Source organism: Penicilliopsis zonata (assembly GCF_001890105.1).
Source record: "Penicilliopsis zonata CBS 506.65 unplaced genomic scaffold ASPZOscaffold_11, whole genome shotgun sequence".
In the NCBI taxonomy this organism is placed as follows: Eukaryota; Fungi; Ascomycota; class Eurotiomycetes; order Eurotiales; family Aspergillaceae; genus Penicilliopsis; species Penicilliopsis zonata.
The window spans coordinates 91,147-107,897 of record NW_019208920.1 but is presented as its reverse complement, the minus strand read 5'-3'; the positions used below and the strand labels follow the sequence as shown (position 1 = coordinate 107,897).

Here is a 16,751-nt window from a genome sequence, read left to right as displayed (position 1 = left end):
GTAATAGTAGTAATACTGTAAGCATTGACTGTTAGTAATTGTTGGAGGTGTCTGCCTAGTTAGGCCTAGCGCCATCCTGCTTGCCTTTTCTCTCTCGCCTGCGCGCATCCTAGATAGCACCACCACCACCATCATCTATCCACATATCTCTTCCGCTTTCTCCAGGCCATCCGTTGCCTGACAGTAATTATTGACTGTTATGTCTGAGTAAGCACTAGCCATAGCAGCTTCCTGTTTGGGAAGTGGCGCAGACAGCCAGATGAGGCTGAGCGGGAATCGGAGGTTGTTTTTTCCCTTTTGGGTTCCTTTTCAGTCCTGGAAAGACGCCGTTTATTCCTGCTTCTCTCGCTGCTTACGATGGAGATCGCCATGCGGGCCATCAGCACTAGATATGCAGGGCTCTGTGGGGGTGAAGGGTCCTTGCATATAAAAACCTCTTTCTCTTTCGTCTTTGCCTATTTTATTCCGAGAACCAGACTCACACAAACTCTGCGCCATGGCCTTCCTTTACGCTCTCCTCCTGGCAGCCCCTTGTCTAGCCAGCGTCGTGCTGGAACAGGTGGCGACGGTCCCTGCAGACTGGAAACTGGTTAAGCAGGCCGATCCTAGCGATAACATCTCCCTCTCCGTGGCGCTGAGCCGGCAGAACCTCGACCTGCTGGAGTCGACTCTGCTGGCGGTCTCGACGCCCGGAAGTGACAGCTACGGTCAATTCCTGGACGTGGACGAGGTGGAAACCCGTTTCCCGCTCGCCAATGATACTGCTGTCGTCTCGTGGCTGAAGGAGGCGGGCGTCACACAGATCTCGCGGCAGGGAGGGCTCGTCAACTTTGCGACCAGCGTCGAGACAGCCAATTCCCTGCTCAACACTACCTTTGCTGTCTACGCCAAGGGAGGCTCCCGCAAGACGCGTACGACGCAGTATTCCGTGCCCGAGGATCTCGTGGGAGATATTGAACTGATCGCTCCGACGGTCTTCTTCGGCAGGCCGATTGCCGACCGGTCAGTGGACTTTCAAGCTGCTGATACCAGTGTCGCTGCGAAGAGGACCACGGATGTCTGCGAGAAAATCACCCCAGACTGTCTAAAGGAACAATACAACATCAGCGACTATACACCGCTTGCCTCGTCAGGTAGTCGGATTGGCTTTGGCAGCTTCCTGAACGAGTCGGCTCTCTATTCAGATCTTGACCTATTCACGGAGCACTTTGGCATTCCTGAGCAGAACTTCACCGTCGAGACGATCAATGGCGGGGTGAACAATCAGACGGTTGATCCGGAGGGGGAAGCCGACCTGGACGTGCAGAGCATCGTTGGCATCTCGCATCCTTTACCTGTGACCGAATTCATCACTGGAGGATCTCCGTAAGTAAAAATTTAAAGAAGACAGACGCAACACTAACCATTCTAGTCCGTATATCCCTGACGCTGCGACGACGACCGATGAGAACGAGCCATACCTGCCCTATTACGAGTATCTGATGTCCAAGAGCAATGCCGACCTGCCGTTGGTGATCAGCAACTCCTACGGCGATGATGAGCAGGTGAGTTAGAAAGAACGTGTACTTCACTATCCCTGCTAATTCCAGACCGTTCCTTTCGCCTACGCAACTCGAGTCTGTAACCTGATCGGCCTGATGGGCATAAGAGGCATTTCCATCCTGGAGTCATCCGGCGATGCCGGTACGATTCCCCTTGATCTCTATGCACATTTCTTCCACTCTGTGCTTACTGAAGATAGGTCTCGGGGAGTATTGTTTTTCCAACGACGGAACCAACAGTTCAACATTCATCCCTACCTTCCCCGCGTCATGCCCTTATATCACTGTCGTGGGAGGCACGCAGGATATCCCCGAGGAGGCGTGGGTGGATGGCGCGGGCGGCTTCAGCAATTATTTCCCGCGCCCCGTATACCAAAACGAGCAAGTCGAGAGGTACTTGAACAACTATCTTTCCTCTGCCGTGAAGGAGTATTATACTCCGTATACGAACTTCCTGGGGCGGGCGTTCCCGGATGTTTCTGCCTTTGCAGGCTCTCCTTAGTCAGTTGACTCTTACAATATTTCTTGAGATAATGAAATACTTACACCCAGAAGCTACCAAATCTACACCAACGGCGTGCTGGGTTCTGTGGCCGGCACATCTGGCGCCTGCCCCGTGTTTGCAGCCGTGGTCGCTCTGCTCAACGACGCGAGACTGCGAGCGGGCAAGCCTCAGCTTGGCTTTCTGAACCCCTGGCTCTACAGCGCTGGATACGAGGCCCTTAACGATATCACACTGGGCGGATCGGAGGGCTGTAAGGGCAACACCATTCCCTGGGCGTCGTGGAATGCGACGGCGGGCTGGGATCCGGCGACGGGGCTTGGGACGCCGAATTTCGAAAAGATGAAGGCGGCTGTTCTGAATGTTGTATAGCTTATAGTTGTACTATAGCTAATTATAGGGTGTTGGGGTGGGGAAGGGTCCCTACGCCAGATAATCATATTTACTTAATATATACACTGAATCTTGCTGTATTGAATTAATTAATTAGGATTAGTCCTGATTAATATGGCATACTAGAGAGTGTATACTACATTTTACCCTGTATTAATATGAAACAGCTGAAACAGCATCAGTTTCATCTGTCAGTATACCTACTCTTCTTATTCTACCCTTCCTACTCTTCCTCCTCAACCGATCTTTCAATTCAACTCTACCTTTTCTTCAGTCATTCCTTTCTGCAGTGCTGGCCACTTCTATTCATTCGTTATGAGACTCTGTTTTCTCTTCGTCTCTCCTTGCCTGGCCGGTTCAGTGCTGTGGAGCGGCATCTTCAACTCGACCGCCACTGTCGAAGACTTTGACTTGTGTATTATTCACCTATCCAATAATCCCGGCTCATTTAATGCTCATTCATGTTGAATAATAGGGTCCTGGTCGAACGAAATCGAGCCGTGGCAGTGGTACATCCACGGTACGGGCAACACGTCCGAATATCTCGGTTTATCGGCGGATTATAAGAATCCTGCTGCATCTGATGCGCAGGGCTTGCGTATCACTATCGTACTGCACCTTCATCAATACATTTCCTATTCTCTTGCTAATCTTTTTAGGATGGAACCTCCTTCTGGGAAGACCAGACCATGGAACGCAGCGAGCTGATCCCCCAGACGGCCGAAGACCTGGGCGCCGGCCATCTGTACTACCATTTCTCGCTGTCGACGGCGACGACGAACGCGCCCAACGCCTCGTTCGAGCACCAGATCGCCTTCTTCGAGAGCGCGTTCACTGAGCTGCAGTACGGTCTGGAGGACGGGGCGTCCGGCACCTCGGATAACACGCTGCGCTGGCTCGCGGGAGGCGAGACGTACTGGTCTGTCCAGCTGGAGGCGGGCAACTGGTATAACTTTGCGTACGACATCAACTTTGATAACCAGACGGTCGGGCTGTGGGCGAGCAACAACTCGGATCCGCTGGTCCTGGTCGTTGACGCGGTGGCTGTCACTGCGTCGTCCAACTCGGAGGACTGGCATGTTGGAGAGCTGCGGTTGCCCAATGGAGGAGTCAATTCGGCGGCCGAGGACTGGTTCTGGTCGGGCATTTATATCGAGGAGGCCCCTCTCAATACGGAGATTGGCTCTGCGTCTGCTGCTGCTTCAACTACAGCTGCCTCTGCATCTACGGCGTCTACATCGTCTGCTACCTCTGTAGCGACGTCTACCTCTACAACAGCACCGACAACCTCGACAACCTCGACAACCTCTGTATCATCCACTACCATTCCGGTATCTACAGAACCTGCCTCTACATCTGTCCCTACATCTGTGTCTACATCCGTGCCCTCAGCAGTGTCCAGCTCGACAACTGTCGCGGAAATTTCTACAACTGTTGTCTCAACCTCTGAAAGCTCTGCAGTCGCCACCGCTACGCCCACAGAAGTTTCCGTCTCTACATCGACAGAAGTCTCTGTTGCTACGCCCACGGCAGTCTCAATCTCTACAGCGACAGCCTCAAGCTCCACGGCGACATCTACAGCATCGACATCGACAGTCCTACCCATACCCTCTGGCTCTGCATCCCAGATCCTTTCCGAGCTGCATGCTATGCTTACTTCTCTTCTCTCCCGGGCAGGAGTGCATGCGAGAGATTTCAATGGACACTAGTGAACCATCAAGTGTAAGAAGAAGAAGTCCATATCGCAGACTGAAGACGATGTATATTCATCAGATAGTTAAATAGTAAGGAAATGATCTGCATGAGGGAACTGGAGTCTGCCAATCCATAAAGTAGTCCATTAGGTGTATAAAACTGAAATCATTCGCAGTAAGCCTCTGTCAATCATCCTCACTTTGAAGGATCCAGGGACAGGAGACCAAGGAATATACAAGGAAGACATACATGAGATTACTCCATAGAGGACTAAAAAAGAAGACCGAGAAGTATAGCTCTATATGATAAATCCCATCAGCCTTGAATTGCTATTCTCGAAACAAGCAAAGGGCGAAACCCGCAGCAGAAGCAACCGACATTATACTTTACCACTTTCTTTAGAGGTCCAACAAGGAGAAACAAAGACCAGCAAAAGATACTTATATAAGATAAAATTGAATAGTGAAAAAGAGTTATGCTGAATCACCCTCCAGACTCGCAAAGGCGGCCGCAATGCTGAGGTCCTTTTGCTTCATGACTTGCTCTTTCCCATCATGTACCAACTGAATCTTGAATTTGAGATTCGGCCCATCGACGATAATCACCACGTCATATTCAATACTGTAGTAAGGGTCACCAATGCCATCCTCTGACTGGATGGGGTGGATGTATCCTCCATCGCGTAAGAAGCTCATATTTGCCTTGACAATGCCGGCAATTTCCCAGCCTGGAAAGACGATCAGCTTGACTTGGCATAACAGTGGGAATGGAGCAGACGCACCATCATTGATCGGATCGTCAATACGATAGTGCGACTCGTGACGTCTGTCGGATACGTAAAGAATCTCCCGGCAGACCAGGTCATCGTCCGTCACGGGGAAAGTGTGGATGACGCGCTGGGGGAATTCTCTAAAAGGTGCCACTTCGTCGCCCTGCGTACTCTCAGAATCATTCATTCTGTTAGGCGTTATGAGATGCAAAGAAAATACCTTTTTGATGACCCATTGGATTGTTTTGCGAACCCAGCGCTCCCCGTCAAATCGGTCAATGCGTGGCATACGGATCCGTCTGTGGGCTTCGAACTCGCCCGGGTCGTAGACCTCGTTGATCAAGAAGCCATAGCTGGATTGGGTCAGGCGTGAGGGGCCTTCTTCTCGATAAAGAGCGCGAAGCACCGCCCCAGTAGCCACCGCTGTCTCCCTAGATATTGTCAACCGATGACCATATCTAGAGACTTGGACAGGGAAAGGGAGACGTACGGGGTCTGTGGGCATAAGAATCTAATCGGCTTTGGTAATTTCAGGGAGATCTTGGCCAGCCTCTTTCTGATAAACCTTCGCAGGGGTCGCGAGGCAGCGAATCCGCCAATGAGCACAACTTTCTGAGGGTGTTAGGAAGGGGTGGAGAGACAAAAAACCGGCTAAATACATGCAAGACATACATCTATAGTGATATTCTTTGCGTAAGCCATGTTTATCTGGCGTATCATCAGATTTGCGATGCCTTCAAGCAGAGGCTTGAAAATGTCCACGAATTCCGACCTGTAACCATCAGGGGAGTGGACGAATTAATGATGCCTGGATCCATGCGGGTTGACAAACCTATCAACAACCATTCGATTGGCCTTGAATCGTTTTGTCCGGTTGGCTTTCAACCCCGTAACATTGACATCGGTTCCGGGAAATCTGGTGTTAGTTACATCGACGCGTTTGTGCACGTTCTCAAATGCGGTCATGGGCCCTGCGACGACGCCCTCCGGCGTGAGGCCGTTCTGAGTCAAGTAGGTTTCTTCTGACAGTCGCTTCGTGATAAGTCTTTCAAAGGCTTCGTTCAGGTAGCTCGATCCGCAGAGGGCACCTACATATTTCGATTCAGAAAGAATGGAAAAGAAAGTGACTGTCAAAAGGGAGGTATACCTTCTGGCGGTACAGCCTCCTTCTCAAGTTTCAATGGATCCGTGTTGTGTAGTTTGTACGTGATTGCATCGACAGTCCCTCCCCCGGCATCAAGCAAGACGAATGTCTCACCCGTCTTGAAACAGCAGTCAGCTAATCAATGGGCCATTGCAGTTAGCGAAATCTGTGGTTTGATATACCTCCATTACCCTTGGGACCGAGAGGACCTGCGCGGTGGCGGCTTCTGGCTCCGAGACGACATATATTTCCTTGAGCCCCTTGGGCTCAACGAGCTGAGATCGAAATGCTGCGTTGGTGATCGAAGTCTGCATCGATCTGCAGGCGCTCCGCGTCCACACGACAGGCACGCACAAGACCAGTTCGATTGTGTCCTCTGTGCAGAGGCCATGCCGGTGTGTCAGCTCAATCTTCGCATGGTGCAGCAGAACGGTGAGGTAGTCCTCAATCACATCCAGGTCGTTGACAATGATCCGACTTTCCTCAAGGTTGGACAGCGTGGTACGAAGATCGTTGCGTAGAGCCTCAGTGTGCTCGCTCGTGTCAAGAAGCAGCTTTGACCGCGAGATACGCTTGTGTCCTCGCCTCTCTTGGTCCCCGTACTGCAATTCTTTGTCCACGCTGAACCCCCAGAAATAGTTGCGTTTATCTTCCAAACTGAAGGCACGTCGCCATCTCTGAGGCACAGCTGGTCGCTCGCGGTAGTTTGTATCCGGCGAAAAGCCATCTTCCGTTCCACTTTCATCGCTTTGAACCTCGAAACCCGAGTCATAGTCGGAGTTTTCGAGGTCAATATATGTTGTATTAGAACTTGAAGAGCTCGTTTTGTTGTTTGACGCACAGTTGAGCATCGGGTACCAGCTCTGGGACGGCACCTCGTTACGCTTGCCACCACTGCTGATTTGAGCGTCTGGGAAGTCGGTGATACAATGAACATCATTAGCCGTGAATCCTAGGGGTCGATCGCCCGGATGGAGCACGGCGAAGGCCAGGGAGGAGAAGGTTGTCCCGAAGTCGATAGCGAGCAACCAGCGTTTAGTCTCCATATCGACATTCATGGCGGCGGGAAAAGACAACTAAAGAACAGTGATGAAATCAGGTCAAGGGAGGAGCAAGATATGAGGGAGAATGATGAGAAGATCAAAAAAGATAAAAAAAAAAAAAATCTAGCCATTCTACGAATCAGCCTGATCCAATGATTCCGGAAAGTCTGCCCTGAGCAGGGGTCATCTTTGGCGCCGTGTCTATACCACTTAAGGAGCACTCATCGTTCCTTTCCCCTCTTGTGAACAATCTGTTTCACCCCCAAAAGCGTTCCAACAGACGCACAGAATGGCGAGAAAAGGTCGGATAAGGAAAAAGTTATCTCTGGCAAAGATGCCTTTCAAGTGGGAAGAGGCTCATGAGACTGAGCTGCTGGCCTGGCTGGACTACAAGCTCAGGGAGCGACACACGCCGAGTTCAAAGACTCTATTAGCGGTCATCTGCTTGCTGCGACTGGAACATTCATTAGCCAAAAGCAGTGTTCGGATAAGCTGTACATCCTTTGGAGGAGATACGGCAGCGACAAGGCGCCCAAAGTTCACATCTTCTATGAGACTGGATCATCTTGTCTGACTTTGCTCGATCGCCGCCGAGAAGAGATCGCAGAGCGAGTCGGTGAATTATTGAAACAGAGTAGTGGCTGCCTCGTGCCGCCGCGGCTCGAATGGTCCTCTGTCCACGACGAACTGGGAGAGCTGAAGAAGCAGGTAGCCCGTCTCCACCGGGCGCAGCATGAGAGCCATGCGCAGATAGCGTTCCTGCACAATCGCCTTCGACAAAGTGACAAGCGGCGACTGAAATTGAAAGACCAGGTATCTGCCCTCGATTCTATCGAGAGATTCTCTCGCGAAAAGGGCGGGTTGAGGGCGCAGCTCGAGCAGCAACTCAAGCGCAACTCTTCCCTGCAGGACAAGGTTGAACGGAACGAGCGTCTGGGACGATTTACTTCGCTGGCTAGCACCGATGTGGTCCGGAATTGGGGTGACACACAGGTATGCGATTTGATGAGCAAATCAACACACAAGAAAAACAGCTGCTAGTTGGTTGGGAAGATGTCCAGACAGTTCCGCAGCCAGTGATCACAGATGATATCCGGGCCCTCCTCCAACGCAGTTTGGGCAGAGAGATCGATCTGCGTGAACTCAGCTTGCAAGCACTCGTCCGAATGCTCACGATGGCAGCCGTGTGTGCTTGGGTTTTTGAGTCAGACATATTGAGCGAAAGGTTCCCCGGCAGTCTAGTGTTGGATGCGTATAGAGAGCAGATTCAAACGCGAGGTATTCATCTATCTAGATCGATTGACTTGGTCAGCTCATTGGATAAAAGAGGCATTCACTGAATTTAAATGCAATGACTAGACGGCGATACCGCTCTTCGAAACCTGGATTATGCTGCACACGAGTCTCTACTCGCCAGCCCTCTGTTCCTAGAGAACTTTATCCCTAGACACGCCCAGGAAATCTCCTCGAGACTTTCTCGAGTTCTCTCATCACTATTCGAGACAGAAGTAGTCGCCAATCGTGAGGATCATACCGCATTTGCAGCGTGGGGAGACGAGGAGGCGGGTGCGTACGAGGCTTGACGCAGGAGACTGATCACCCTCTTCAAGTGCGCCCTAAAGCTCAAACACACGTTAGTATGCAGTACTTTTCGCTTCGAAGCCGTGATGTACCCACCTGGGACCCCATTTGATGGCCATTCAATGATGGGACAGGACATGGAGGGTGGTGAAGTCGAGGGAGTCGCAGGGGAGAAAATTGTTTGCTGCCTGTTGCCTGCAATATACGCCATTCCCAATCGGGAAGGCATGGTGAATTACGTGACGTTCGAACGACGCGAGGGAGAAGAGAGAGAAGAGAGTAAAAGACTCACTCGAGGAATGGTTGTATTGAATAGATGCTAGTGAAGCAGGGATTAACAGCTGTTCTTTGGCCAACGCCGTCAGATCGTTGCAGTTGCCGTTGTGTTTGGCTGGTTTGTTCGCTCCTTCCGTATCCAGAGCCCAAAGACCGAATTCCATCATCTTCGAGCCTCATAAACATGAACCAATCAACAACTCTCAAGACCAGCTTCCATATCCGAAGCCACAATTCTCCTTCGCAGAAATGAACACTAGTGCAGTGGTTTCGGAAGCTGGAATCATAGCAACCGCCTAGCTGGCCAACTTGGCTAAAACAACATTCAGGATTGTGGGTGCGTTGTGTGTGCTGGGGGCGGTGGGTACAGTCCTCAGGATGGCCCTTTACTGGGCCGCAGAGGTTTATTGGGCGCGAATGGGCATTTCGGACCGGTGAAACTCTTTGATAATAGCCTGATGATATCCTCTGCTGACCTGGGATGCTCTGGAGGCGACCAGCGCTGCCGCCATGGCAGCAGACTGCCGACGTCGCCGAGAACCACCTTCTCTCCTTCTCTCCCCAGTATCCCGTACTCTTCAACTGGTATGCGTCTTGTTCGTAAGGTGAGGTTGTGGGATGTTGTGTTCGCGGCTAACTTATGATAGGAAAATGAATGACTCCAGTCCTGTCTCCTCCCTCTCTACTCTCTCCTCTATGGAGATGAGTTCTGTAAGTGGCTTCGCAGAATGAGGCTCTGAGGGTTTGCTAACTTCTAGCCCTCCCTCCCCTCTCGCTCCTCGCGTGCTGCCCGCCGCCGGCCTCGCGCCGCTGCCCGCGCTGCCGCCGCCGTTGCGCGATAATTGGATTCGAGTCTACCGGGAGTTACATCCCGAGGGTTAGTGTACATTGAGTGAGATCTGCTGGTTGCAATGCTGACTTTTATTCTATTTTGTCAGAGGGTCTCGAGCTCCGGGAGGACGCCCGCGTCGGGGGACAGGACACTGACAGACATTCCAGTGCCCGCACCGATGCCATCGACAAATTCAGAGGGTGGCTCGGGAACAAGGCGAGCAAGGGGAAGGGCAGGGCCAACGAACCGACGACGAGCGTCAGCAAGACCGACCCGTCGTCCGGGACTAATAACAAAGACATGACTGGGGGCGAAGACAAGAGCAACAAGAACGACAGTGTCAGGTAAAGGAGTTTCCATTGATGGATAGGGATGAGTAGGAAGACATGGTATTCTAGAGAATTGGAGATGGACCTCGGTGAAAGAGTGTAATGACAGTTTCTACCTATAGCCACAGACTTGCTCTTCAAGACTCGCTCAAGCAATGGTCGTATTAAATAGGGGTATTGGACAAGAGATTAAGAGGCAGTTCTTCTTCGGTCTTCTCTATCTTCTGTATCTCCAGCGTTTTTTTATTTAGTTGCCCGGCTTCCAAAGCATACGCCAAAAGTCAGCCACAAAGTCACCACCTTCTTCCAACAGTTGGGAGAATTGCAGTTCATCCCCTATCTGCCCAAGCACAGAGACCATGTATCGTGTGGCGAGGTCTCTCAAGGCGGGGCCTTCCTTTGCATGTTTCAGCGTGTCGGAATAGACACACCGCACGAACTCCATCACTGCAGTGACACTTTCCGAGTCGATCTTGAACTGCTTAAGGGTCTCGTAAAGCTTGTGGAGGACGATGAAGCAGAGTGGCTGAATACCGTATTTGTCCGCCAGGACATAAAGTCTGACATGGCCCTCGAAGACAGCTTTGAAGTCATCGTAGTAGAGATTCGACAGGGGGTTGGATTCGGTCTTCACGGGAATCGGGGGCAGGGCAAATTGCGTGAATTTGTCTTGGAGGTGGCCCGTCCAGATGCTTGCTTCTCTGTAAGGCAATTCTCTCGGACCAGCATCCGCGATAGGCTCTAGAGGCTCCTCTTCGGGCTCTGGCACTGGTTCTGCCTCTACCGGTGCTTCCTCTGGCACGGGCTCAGCTACAGGCTCATCTGTCTGGCCAAGACCCTGGAGGTATTTTTTATAATACTTCTTTCTCTCCTTCTTTGACATTCCCGGTTGCCGCTCCCCCCATTCTTCAAAAGATTGAACAGAACGGGGTAGTGGTCGAGGCGGGGTACTATAATCCTGAAGGTAGGCATATTCACACAATCGGACGAAGGTGTCTTCATCGACATCGGGCCACTCAACGCGTCGGACTTTCGCTTCCATCATCTCGCCATTCATGAGTGCATTAAGAGTCGACGAGATATCCGCCAGTGGTTTTGAATGCACCGTGAACTCCTTCTTCTCGGGTCCGATTATAAAGGTAAACAGAGGGGAGGAAATAAACCTATCGAATTAGTACTAGTCAGTAGCATCCTGTAGCTATCGTGTTCTTACTTTCCAAAGGTTCCCTCCATTTCTATCTCCCTCGTTCTAGTTTGATCGCTTCTCGTGTTATCCAGGGAAGTAGAATGAAAGATTGTGGTGAGGAAGTTGGGAGGAGAGAGTCTGTGAGGGGTACTGACACGTCGTAAGGCAATGCAAATCCGAAAAGAAAGCAGGGGTCATTCATCCAATAACAAGAAGAACACAGCCTCATAGCACTATTTTTGCATTCACCCGCTCGAAAAAGAATCCCGATTCCAAGATAGAATCGCTACAGTCGCGGTAAGGTCCAACTTATGCCAGTTATGCCATCGGCTATTTATGGCGCTTACATAATACAGTTATGCCGGAGATATCGGCCTTCCTCGCGGCCGTAGGCTAGAAACGCTACGGCCGAGAGACACAACACTTCCACTGAACAACAGAACTTCCAACTCTTCCCTTCGTCCTTCCCTTCTATCTATCTAGACGCTCTACATCTAGACGCTCTACATCAAGGAGAAATGGATTCGTCGACCGACCGGCCGGTCCGCAAACGCCGACGCCCCGCCTATTCGTGCTCCTCGTGTCGTCGGCGCAAAGTCCGCTGTGACCGGATGAAACCGTGTGGACAGTGCAGTGCCCAGGGGATCGCCTCGTGCAGCTACGAGGAGCGTGGATCAAAGGCTCAGCCTCGATCAAACAGGCGGCCGGTGCAGAATGAAAGTCCTCGAGGAACAGAAAGGAGTTCTACTCTCTGCAGTACGCAGCAGGGAACCATTCGAGGGATGGTATCCAAGACGCGAGTCTACGGACAGGGGCACTGGATGAACGTGGTTTCTCTGGTATTTCCCTCTTCTTCTCATTCTCGTCATCGCTTACTTTAAATTAATCATTTCATCAATCACTAGGCGGAAGAACTGGCTTCTCTACAGCCGGTGGGTGAATACTACGAAGCGATCTTCGATGGACAGAATGAAACAATTGCGGAATGCAAACGACTGGCACGGGTGATTAAGGCGCAGCGTCCGAGTCGAAAGACTGTTCCCTTGGAAGAGATTCATCGGTTCTTCCCTTCGCGTGCCGTGATGGATGCCCTCGTCGAGACATACTTTTCAACCTTTGAATCCTGTTATCCGATCCTTCACCGGCAGACGTTCATGGGGGAATACGAAAAGTGTCTAGCTCACTCTGACGCTGCGGAAGGCGAGTTCCTGCTCCAGCTGCTCCTCATCATGACTATTGCAGGCCCCATGCACAGTGACCCGGCCGTGTGTACCGAGATTGCGGGCAATTCCCGCGTCTGGATCAATCTCACGCAGGACTGGCTGTCTGGTCCTTTGGAAAAGGACCGGTTGACCCTCGCGGGTCTGCAGCTACATTTTCTACTTTTATTGGCCCGGCAGGTTGTCCAAGTCGGTGCAGATCTGGTCTGGATCTCTGCCGGCTCATTGATCCGCATGGCGATGCAGATGGGCCTACACCAGGATCCTCAGCTTCTGGGAGGAGAGATGGATGCTGTGCAGGCAGCGGTGCGCCGCCGGCTGTGGTATACCATTCTCGAGATGAACGTGCAGGCCGCGTTGGATTCAGGCATGTCGCCGATGATCAGCGTGGAAGACTACACGGTCGCCATCAATGAGAATAATGAGTGTGATAGAGAGACCGGCTTCATTTCCCTTCAGCCAGTGCTGGCAAAGTCTCTTCCGCTGCGACTGAAGACTGTGAGAGTCATCAACAGCTTGCACGAGGAACCATCTTACGACCAGGTACTCAGTCTCGGAAACGAACTCTCTGCCGCATGCCGCGAGGCGTCTCTTGCTATCGAAACTGCAGCATCTAACGCGGTATCGTTTGCATCTACATTTTGCAACCATTTGCTCCGCCGCTTCGTTCTGTGTCTTCACTTTTTCTACGCCATCAAAGCCAGAGTCAACCCCTTGTACAGCCACTCCCGCACCGTCTGCCTGGACGCCGCTCTCGACCTGGTCTCCCTACTTCACGATGCGCGCTACAGCCGCATCCTGATCACTGGCGGAGGTATGTTCCGTGACATCATCACCCGCGGAGTCTTGGCTATTTTTCTAGAATTAGGTGGTGAGGACACAGACAAGGGTGCGTCGCAGTATACGCGAGAACGACAACGGTCGATGCACGGATACCTGCTTCGAGACGCGCGGACAGTGCTTCAATACGCACGCGAACGTATGAACCACGGCGAAACAAACGTCAAAACGTACGTGTTCCTCAGCATGCTGATGGCGCGGGCGGAAGCAGGTACTGGTTCCGTAGACGAAGCTGTCAAGAGCGCCCTACACGCCAGTCTACAAACGTGTCTTGATATGCTGGAACGGGCAGCCAATACGATTCCAACCCTAGACTGGATCGATTTTGATCTCGACTTTGACATGGATAGTTTGCATCCCATCGCTTTATAAGATAAATACATTGATATCTCTAAGAGTCTTCTAGATGCTGAGTCTAGATATATTCCGGCAACTCCCAGCTGACACCCTCTCTGAGAACATATCTGGCCAAAACATCCAGTCTGAAGAAGGAAGCTAGCGCAAAAAGACAATAGAGAATTCCGACGCCAAAGGAGGAAGAAGGAAACCGACCAGCCATCCCATCGAGTCCCTTCTGCACTTGATCCAGGAATGGCCTGAGCTTGCGCTCATACTCTTGCAAGGCAGTCTCAACGTTTACACCGCCAAGATTCAACTCGCCCGCAAGAACAAACGCCCCGACCAGCGCACAGGTTGTTCCCATCCCCGTCATAGCGGAGGGGGAATATGCTGCGTCGCCGAGGAGGACGACCCTGCCGTCCGACCATTTGTCGGCCTGGACGAAGCCCATGCTCTCGCCGTAGAAATCCGTCGACTCGCGCATGCCTTGGAGGATGCGTTTAGTGCGCCAGCCTGCTCCCGAGAAGACGGCAGTCAGGTCGTCCATCTTCTTCTCGCGGTCATTCTCGTTCTTGCAGGATATCATATTGTCCTTGCAAATAAGGTAGGCCTGTAGGGTGGACTCATTGTGTCGGCGGGTCATAATGAACCGGTTTTGGTGAGCCAGAAATGCCGTGGCGACATAGTCTTCCTTGTTTTTGACCATGTCCTGCTTGAAAGTAAAGTATCCAGCGTACATGCCCAGCGGATGGAAGCCGTCAAGGGAGATCATGCGGCGGGTGCGTGAGTGCAAGCCATCTGCACCGACAACAAGATCGAATACATCAGCTTGTCCATTCGAGAAGAGGACAGTGACTTTGCCACCCTCTGTCTGGGAAAGGCTGTCCACGGCCACGCCAAACAGATACCTCGCTTGGTGTCTGGTCTGGTCGTAGAGCAACTGGCAGAAATCGCCTCGCATAATCTCATAGTCGGTGGTGAAGCTCTGCAGCCCTTTCTTCGCGCGGTTGGCAGGGAAATATCCCCATCGGCGACCACGAGAGTCTTCCAGGGCGATCCCCTGTTCGGGCACCGCTTTCTCGCGGAAGGCATCTTCTAGGCCCATTTTCTTCAAGACTTTGATCCCTGCTCCGCGCAAGTCGATCTGCAGGCCGGAGGCACGCAGATGCGAAGCCCGTTCAATGACCGTCACTTCATGCTGGGAGAGGAAGAAGGCCAGCGATGTGCCAGCGATGCCGGCGCCAACAATGAGGATTTTCATGGAAGATGATAGAAGATGAAGCAGACGATAAGCATGAGAGATGAGAGGAGTGAAGAGAAAGAAGAGAGAATATATAGACGGTGTGTCCGGCTATGATGATATTTCCGTCGGCCGATACATACGGCCGATACATAGATGCTATACTAATGGCTACTAGAAAATAGCAATGGCCCCCGGAGGACTGCCAACCCCCCCCTTGACATGCAAGGGAGCACTGGTGAGGAAGAAAGAATATCTGTCCTGCCTGGCGCATTCGACACTCAAAGCCTCCAGATCCCACATTTCGCCCAACGGCGTCCCCCACCAGACGAGCGCCCATTCATGCAGATGCCACGACGATCCCTCGGCGGGCGGCCACACCTCGAAGGCAACTGTATCGCCGACCAACGCAGCGAAATGGCGCTCGTACAGCCATCTCACGGACTCCTCGCTTGCCTGCACGCCGATGAAGGTGTTCTGGGTCTTGGTGCCCTGGTGTCGCTCCGCGTCCGTCGCCCCGTTATGCCAACGGACGAACCCCGAGCGAACGAACAAGATGTCGCCCTGGCGGGTTTCTGTCTTTTGCGCGGCCATTGCTGCTTCAATATCGCGGACGGGGATCTCAAACCGGCTCGTGGGAGAGGGCATGGCGCCGTCGCGTTCTTCATAGAACCGCACCATATCGACTAACACGCCGCGCCCGACAATCCCGCCTCTCTCGCACCAATCTAGGCAGTCAGAATGATGCATATACTATTCTATCAGGGGGGGGGGGCGTACTGTGTATTCCGTTTGTGGTGGAGTGCAAGGCCTCTTGATAGGTCAGTCCGTTATAAAAGACCTTGTCTTTTTGTCCGGCGTACTGACAATGTGAGAATCATAGATACTCCAAGTGATGTCCGTCTTACATGCTTGAGGCTGTCCCACTGTGAGCCACTCTGCGTGTTGAGATGGATCTCATCGTCGAAGGCGCATGTCTCTGATTTCTCCAACAGGTTCAAGACCCGTTGGGCGAATGGCTTCCGACCGAAGCCAGGGTGGGACAGTGCATTCAGCGGCCAGTCGAGTTGGACGTGTCGGCCTGTTTTGATTTCTTCTTTGGCGGCCAGTACGACTTCTGGCGTCAACAGGTTGATTGCTAGATGGTTAGTAAACATCTACTTCCCGTAAGTATTGCACCTACATCCAACCTCGTCTTTGCCGTCACGGTCGTAGAACCCCCAGAGACAGCCCTGGGGAGTGCCGGGAATGGCCTTGGTAGTGTCGAAGCTGTCGAATACGTACGCCATGAGGAGATTCGGTGAACAGAATGATTACCTCGGTGTTGAGTAATGAGGGGATATAAGTAGTAGAGATACCCCGCATTTAACCCCGCGTGGGGGGGAATCTATTTATACACTCTTCATTATTAATCCTCCTTATGATCTGTGAGTTCATAATTATAGTGATTAAATGGTACTGGGCGTATTTCCAGTCTAGTGCTTGACGACATCCGACCAAATGTGAGCCATACTGGGTGCATCTTGCTAGTATTGTCAACACGATAGATGGAAAATGAAAATAAAGAAAATGGTACTCACCTGTCAAAACCTCATCTGATTCCCTTCCTGTTGCTTAATATGAACAGGGTCAATATCGGTGCTGCCGTTGCAGGCATACACTACAATGTTGCTAGTCCTGGAGAGCCTTCGACGAGCTTGAACCAACTGAACAATGAGTAGATATCCTCATTGAACATAATGATATCCTGGAGTCGTTGATGTTTCGGTATTCAAACCAATCCTTAACTGCCCAGGCGTGCTACAACACCTTATATTATCA

At 51.8% G+C, this 16,751-nt stretch overlaps 8 protein-coding genes across 8 annotated transcripts; 4 read left to right on the top strand and 4 right to left on the bottom strand.

Annotated features, from left to right (window-relative positions):
• The first annotated feature begins 132 nt into the window (after nucleotides 1–132).
• Nucleotides 133–2,514, top strand: ASPZODRAFT_133860 (hypothetical protein). The gene is made up of 5 exons (XM_022723378.1): nucleotides 133–1,365; nucleotides 1,412–1,544; nucleotides 1,590–1,683; nucleotides 1,742–2,042; nucleotides 2,097–2,514. Exons 1-5 carry the CDS (start codon nucleotides 497–499, stop codon nucleotides 2,413–2,415), a joined length of 1,716 nt encoding a protein of 571 aa, XP_022579741.1. The 5' UTR covers nucleotides 133–496; the 3' UTR covers nucleotides 2,416–2,514.
• A 202-nt stretch (nucleotides 2,515–2,716) lies between these two features.
• Nucleotides 2,717–4,256, top strand: ASPZODRAFT_99088 (hypothetical protein). The gene is made up of 3 exons (XM_022730601.1): nucleotides 2,717–2,851; nucleotides 2,912–3,045; nucleotides 3,096–4,256. Exons 1-3 carry the CDS (start codon nucleotides 2,752–2,754, stop codon nucleotides 4,143–4,145), a joined length of 1,284 nt encoding a protein of 427 aa, XP_022579740.1. The 5' UTR covers nucleotides 2,717–2,751; the 3' UTR covers nucleotides 4,146–4,256.
• Nucleotides 4,257–4,520: 264 nt separating this feature from the next.
• On the bottom strand, nucleotides 4,521–7,239 carry ASPZODRAFT_548791 (hypothetical protein). Its single transcript, XM_022728498.1, has 8 exons — nucleotides 6,227–7,239; nucleotides 6,048–6,162; nucleotides 5,733–5,988; nucleotides 5,573–5,672; nucleotides 5,391–5,512; nucleotides 5,121–5,331; nucleotides 4,913–5,063; nucleotides 4,521–4,858 (listed from the first exon to the last, which is right to left on the bottom strand). Exons 1-8 carry the CDS (start codon nucleotides 7,100–7,102, stop codon nucleotides 4,605–4,607), a joined length of 2,085 nt encoding a protein of 694 aa, XP_022579739.1. The 5' UTR covers nucleotides 7,103–7,239; the 3' UTR covers nucleotides 4,521–4,604.
• Nucleotides 7,240–7,421: 182 nt separating this feature from the next.
• On the top strand, nucleotides 7,422–10,244 carry ASPZODRAFT_2109457 (hypothetical protein; the record flags this gene model as incomplete). Its single annotated transcript, XM_022727726.1, has 9 exons — nucleotides 7,422–7,523; nucleotides 7,568–8,080; nucleotides 8,122–8,365; nucleotides 8,447–8,653; nucleotides 8,726–8,947; nucleotides 9,445–9,529; nucleotides 9,592–9,655; nucleotides 9,686–9,821; nucleotides 9,883–10,244. 9 exons carry the CDS (start codon nucleotides 7,422–7,424, stop codon nucleotides 10,122–10,124), a joined length of 1,815 nt encoding a protein of 604 aa, XP_022579738.1. The 3' UTR covers nucleotides 10,125–10,244.
• Nucleotides 10,016–11,578, bottom strand: ASPZODRAFT_133856 (hypothetical protein). Its single transcript, XM_022723377.1, has 2 exons — nucleotides 11,319–11,578; nucleotides 10,016–11,268 (listed from the first exon to the last, which is right to left on the bottom strand). Exons 1-2 carry the CDS (start codon nucleotides 11,336–11,338, stop codon nucleotides 10,353–10,355), a joined length of 936 nt encoding a protein of 311 aa, XP_022579737.1. The 5' UTR covers nucleotides 11,339–11,578; the 3' UTR covers nucleotides 10,016–10,352.
• A 71-nt stretch (nucleotides 11,579–11,649) lies between these two features.
• ASPZODRAFT_17443 (hypothetical protein) lies at nucleotides 11,650–13,723 on the top strand (the record flags this gene model as incomplete). Its single annotated transcript, XM_022727028.1, has 3 exons — nucleotides 11,650–11,679; nucleotides 11,732–12,130; nucleotides 12,197–13,723. 3 exons carry the CDS (start codon nucleotides 11,650–11,652, stop codon nucleotides 13,721–13,723), a joined length of 1,956 nt encoding a protein of 651 aa, XP_022579736.1.
• A 43-nt stretch (nucleotides 13,724–13,766) lies between these two features.
• ASPZODRAFT_17442 (hypothetical protein) lies at nucleotides 13,767–14,951 on the bottom strand (the record flags this gene model as incomplete). Its single annotated transcript, XM_022727026.1, has 1 exon — nucleotides 13,767–14,951. One exon carries the CDS (start codon nucleotides 14,949–14,951, stop codon nucleotides 13,767–13,769), a length of 1,185 nt encoding a protein of 394 aa, XP_022579735.1.
• Nucleotides 14,952–15,104: 153 nt separating this feature from the next.
• On the bottom strand, nucleotides 15,105–16,219 carry ASPZODRAFT_152926 (hypothetical protein; the record flags this gene model as incomplete). The annotated part of the gene is made up of 4 exons (XM_022725907.1): nucleotides 15,105–15,658; nucleotides 15,711–15,792; nucleotides 15,839–16,068; nucleotides 16,114–16,219. The coding sequence occupies 4 exons, from the start codon at nucleotides 16,217–16,219 to the stop codon at nucleotides 15,105–15,107; spliced, it is 972 nt and encodes a 323-aa protein (XP_022579734.1).
• Between the last annotated feature and the right edge of the window lie 532 nt (nucleotides 16,220–16,751).

Excerpts from the sequence above, each read along its gene's own strand:
- ASPZODRAFT_133856 (XM_022723377.1), bottom strand. The coding sequence starts at position 11,338 with ATGGAGGGAACCTTTGGAAA. Across the intron at positions 11,269-11,318 it reads ATGGAGGGAACCTTTGGAAA|GTTTATTTCCTCCCCTCTGT; the intron begins GTAAGAACACGA and ends CTAATTCGATAG.
- ASPZODRAFT_99088 (XM_022730601.1), top strand. The coding sequence starts at position 2,752 with ATGAGACTCTGTTTTCTCTTCGTCTCTCCTTGCCTGGCCGGTTCAGTG. Across the intron at positions 2,852-2,911 it reads TGTCGAAGACTTTGACTTGT|GGTCCTGGTCGAACGAAATC; the intron begins GTATTATTCACC and ends GTTGAATAATAG. Across the intron at positions 3,046-3,095 it reads AGGGCTTGCGTATCACTATC|GATGGAACCTCCTTCTGGGA; the intron begins GTACTGCACCTT and ends TAATCTTTTTAG.
- ASPZODRAFT_133860 (XM_022723378.1), top strand. The coding sequence starts at position 497 with ATGGCCTTCCTTTACGCTCTCCTCCTGGCAGCCCCTTGTCTAGCCAGC. Across the intron at positions 1,366-1,411 it reads TTCATCACTGGAGGATCTCC|TCCGTATATCCCTGACGCTG; the intron begins GTAAGTAAAAAT and ends TAACCATTCTAG. Across the intron at positions 1,684-1,741 it reads GGAGTCATCCGGCGATGCCG|GTCTCGGGGAGTATTGTTTT; the intron begins GTACGATTCCCC and ends TACTGAAGATAG.
- ASPZODRAFT_548791 (XM_022728498.1), bottom strand. The coding sequence starts at position 7,102 with ATGAATGTCGATATGGAGACTAAACGCTGGTTGCTCGCTATCGACTTC. Across the intron at positions 5,989-6,047 it reads GGAGGCTGTACCGCCAGAAG|GTGCCCTCTGCGGATCGAGC; the intron begins GTATACCTCCCT and ends CGAAATATGTAG. Across the intron at positions 4,859-4,912 it reads TGACGATCCGATCAATGATG|GCTGGGAAATTGCCGGCATT; the intron begins GTGCGTCTGCTC and ends TCGTCTTTCCAG.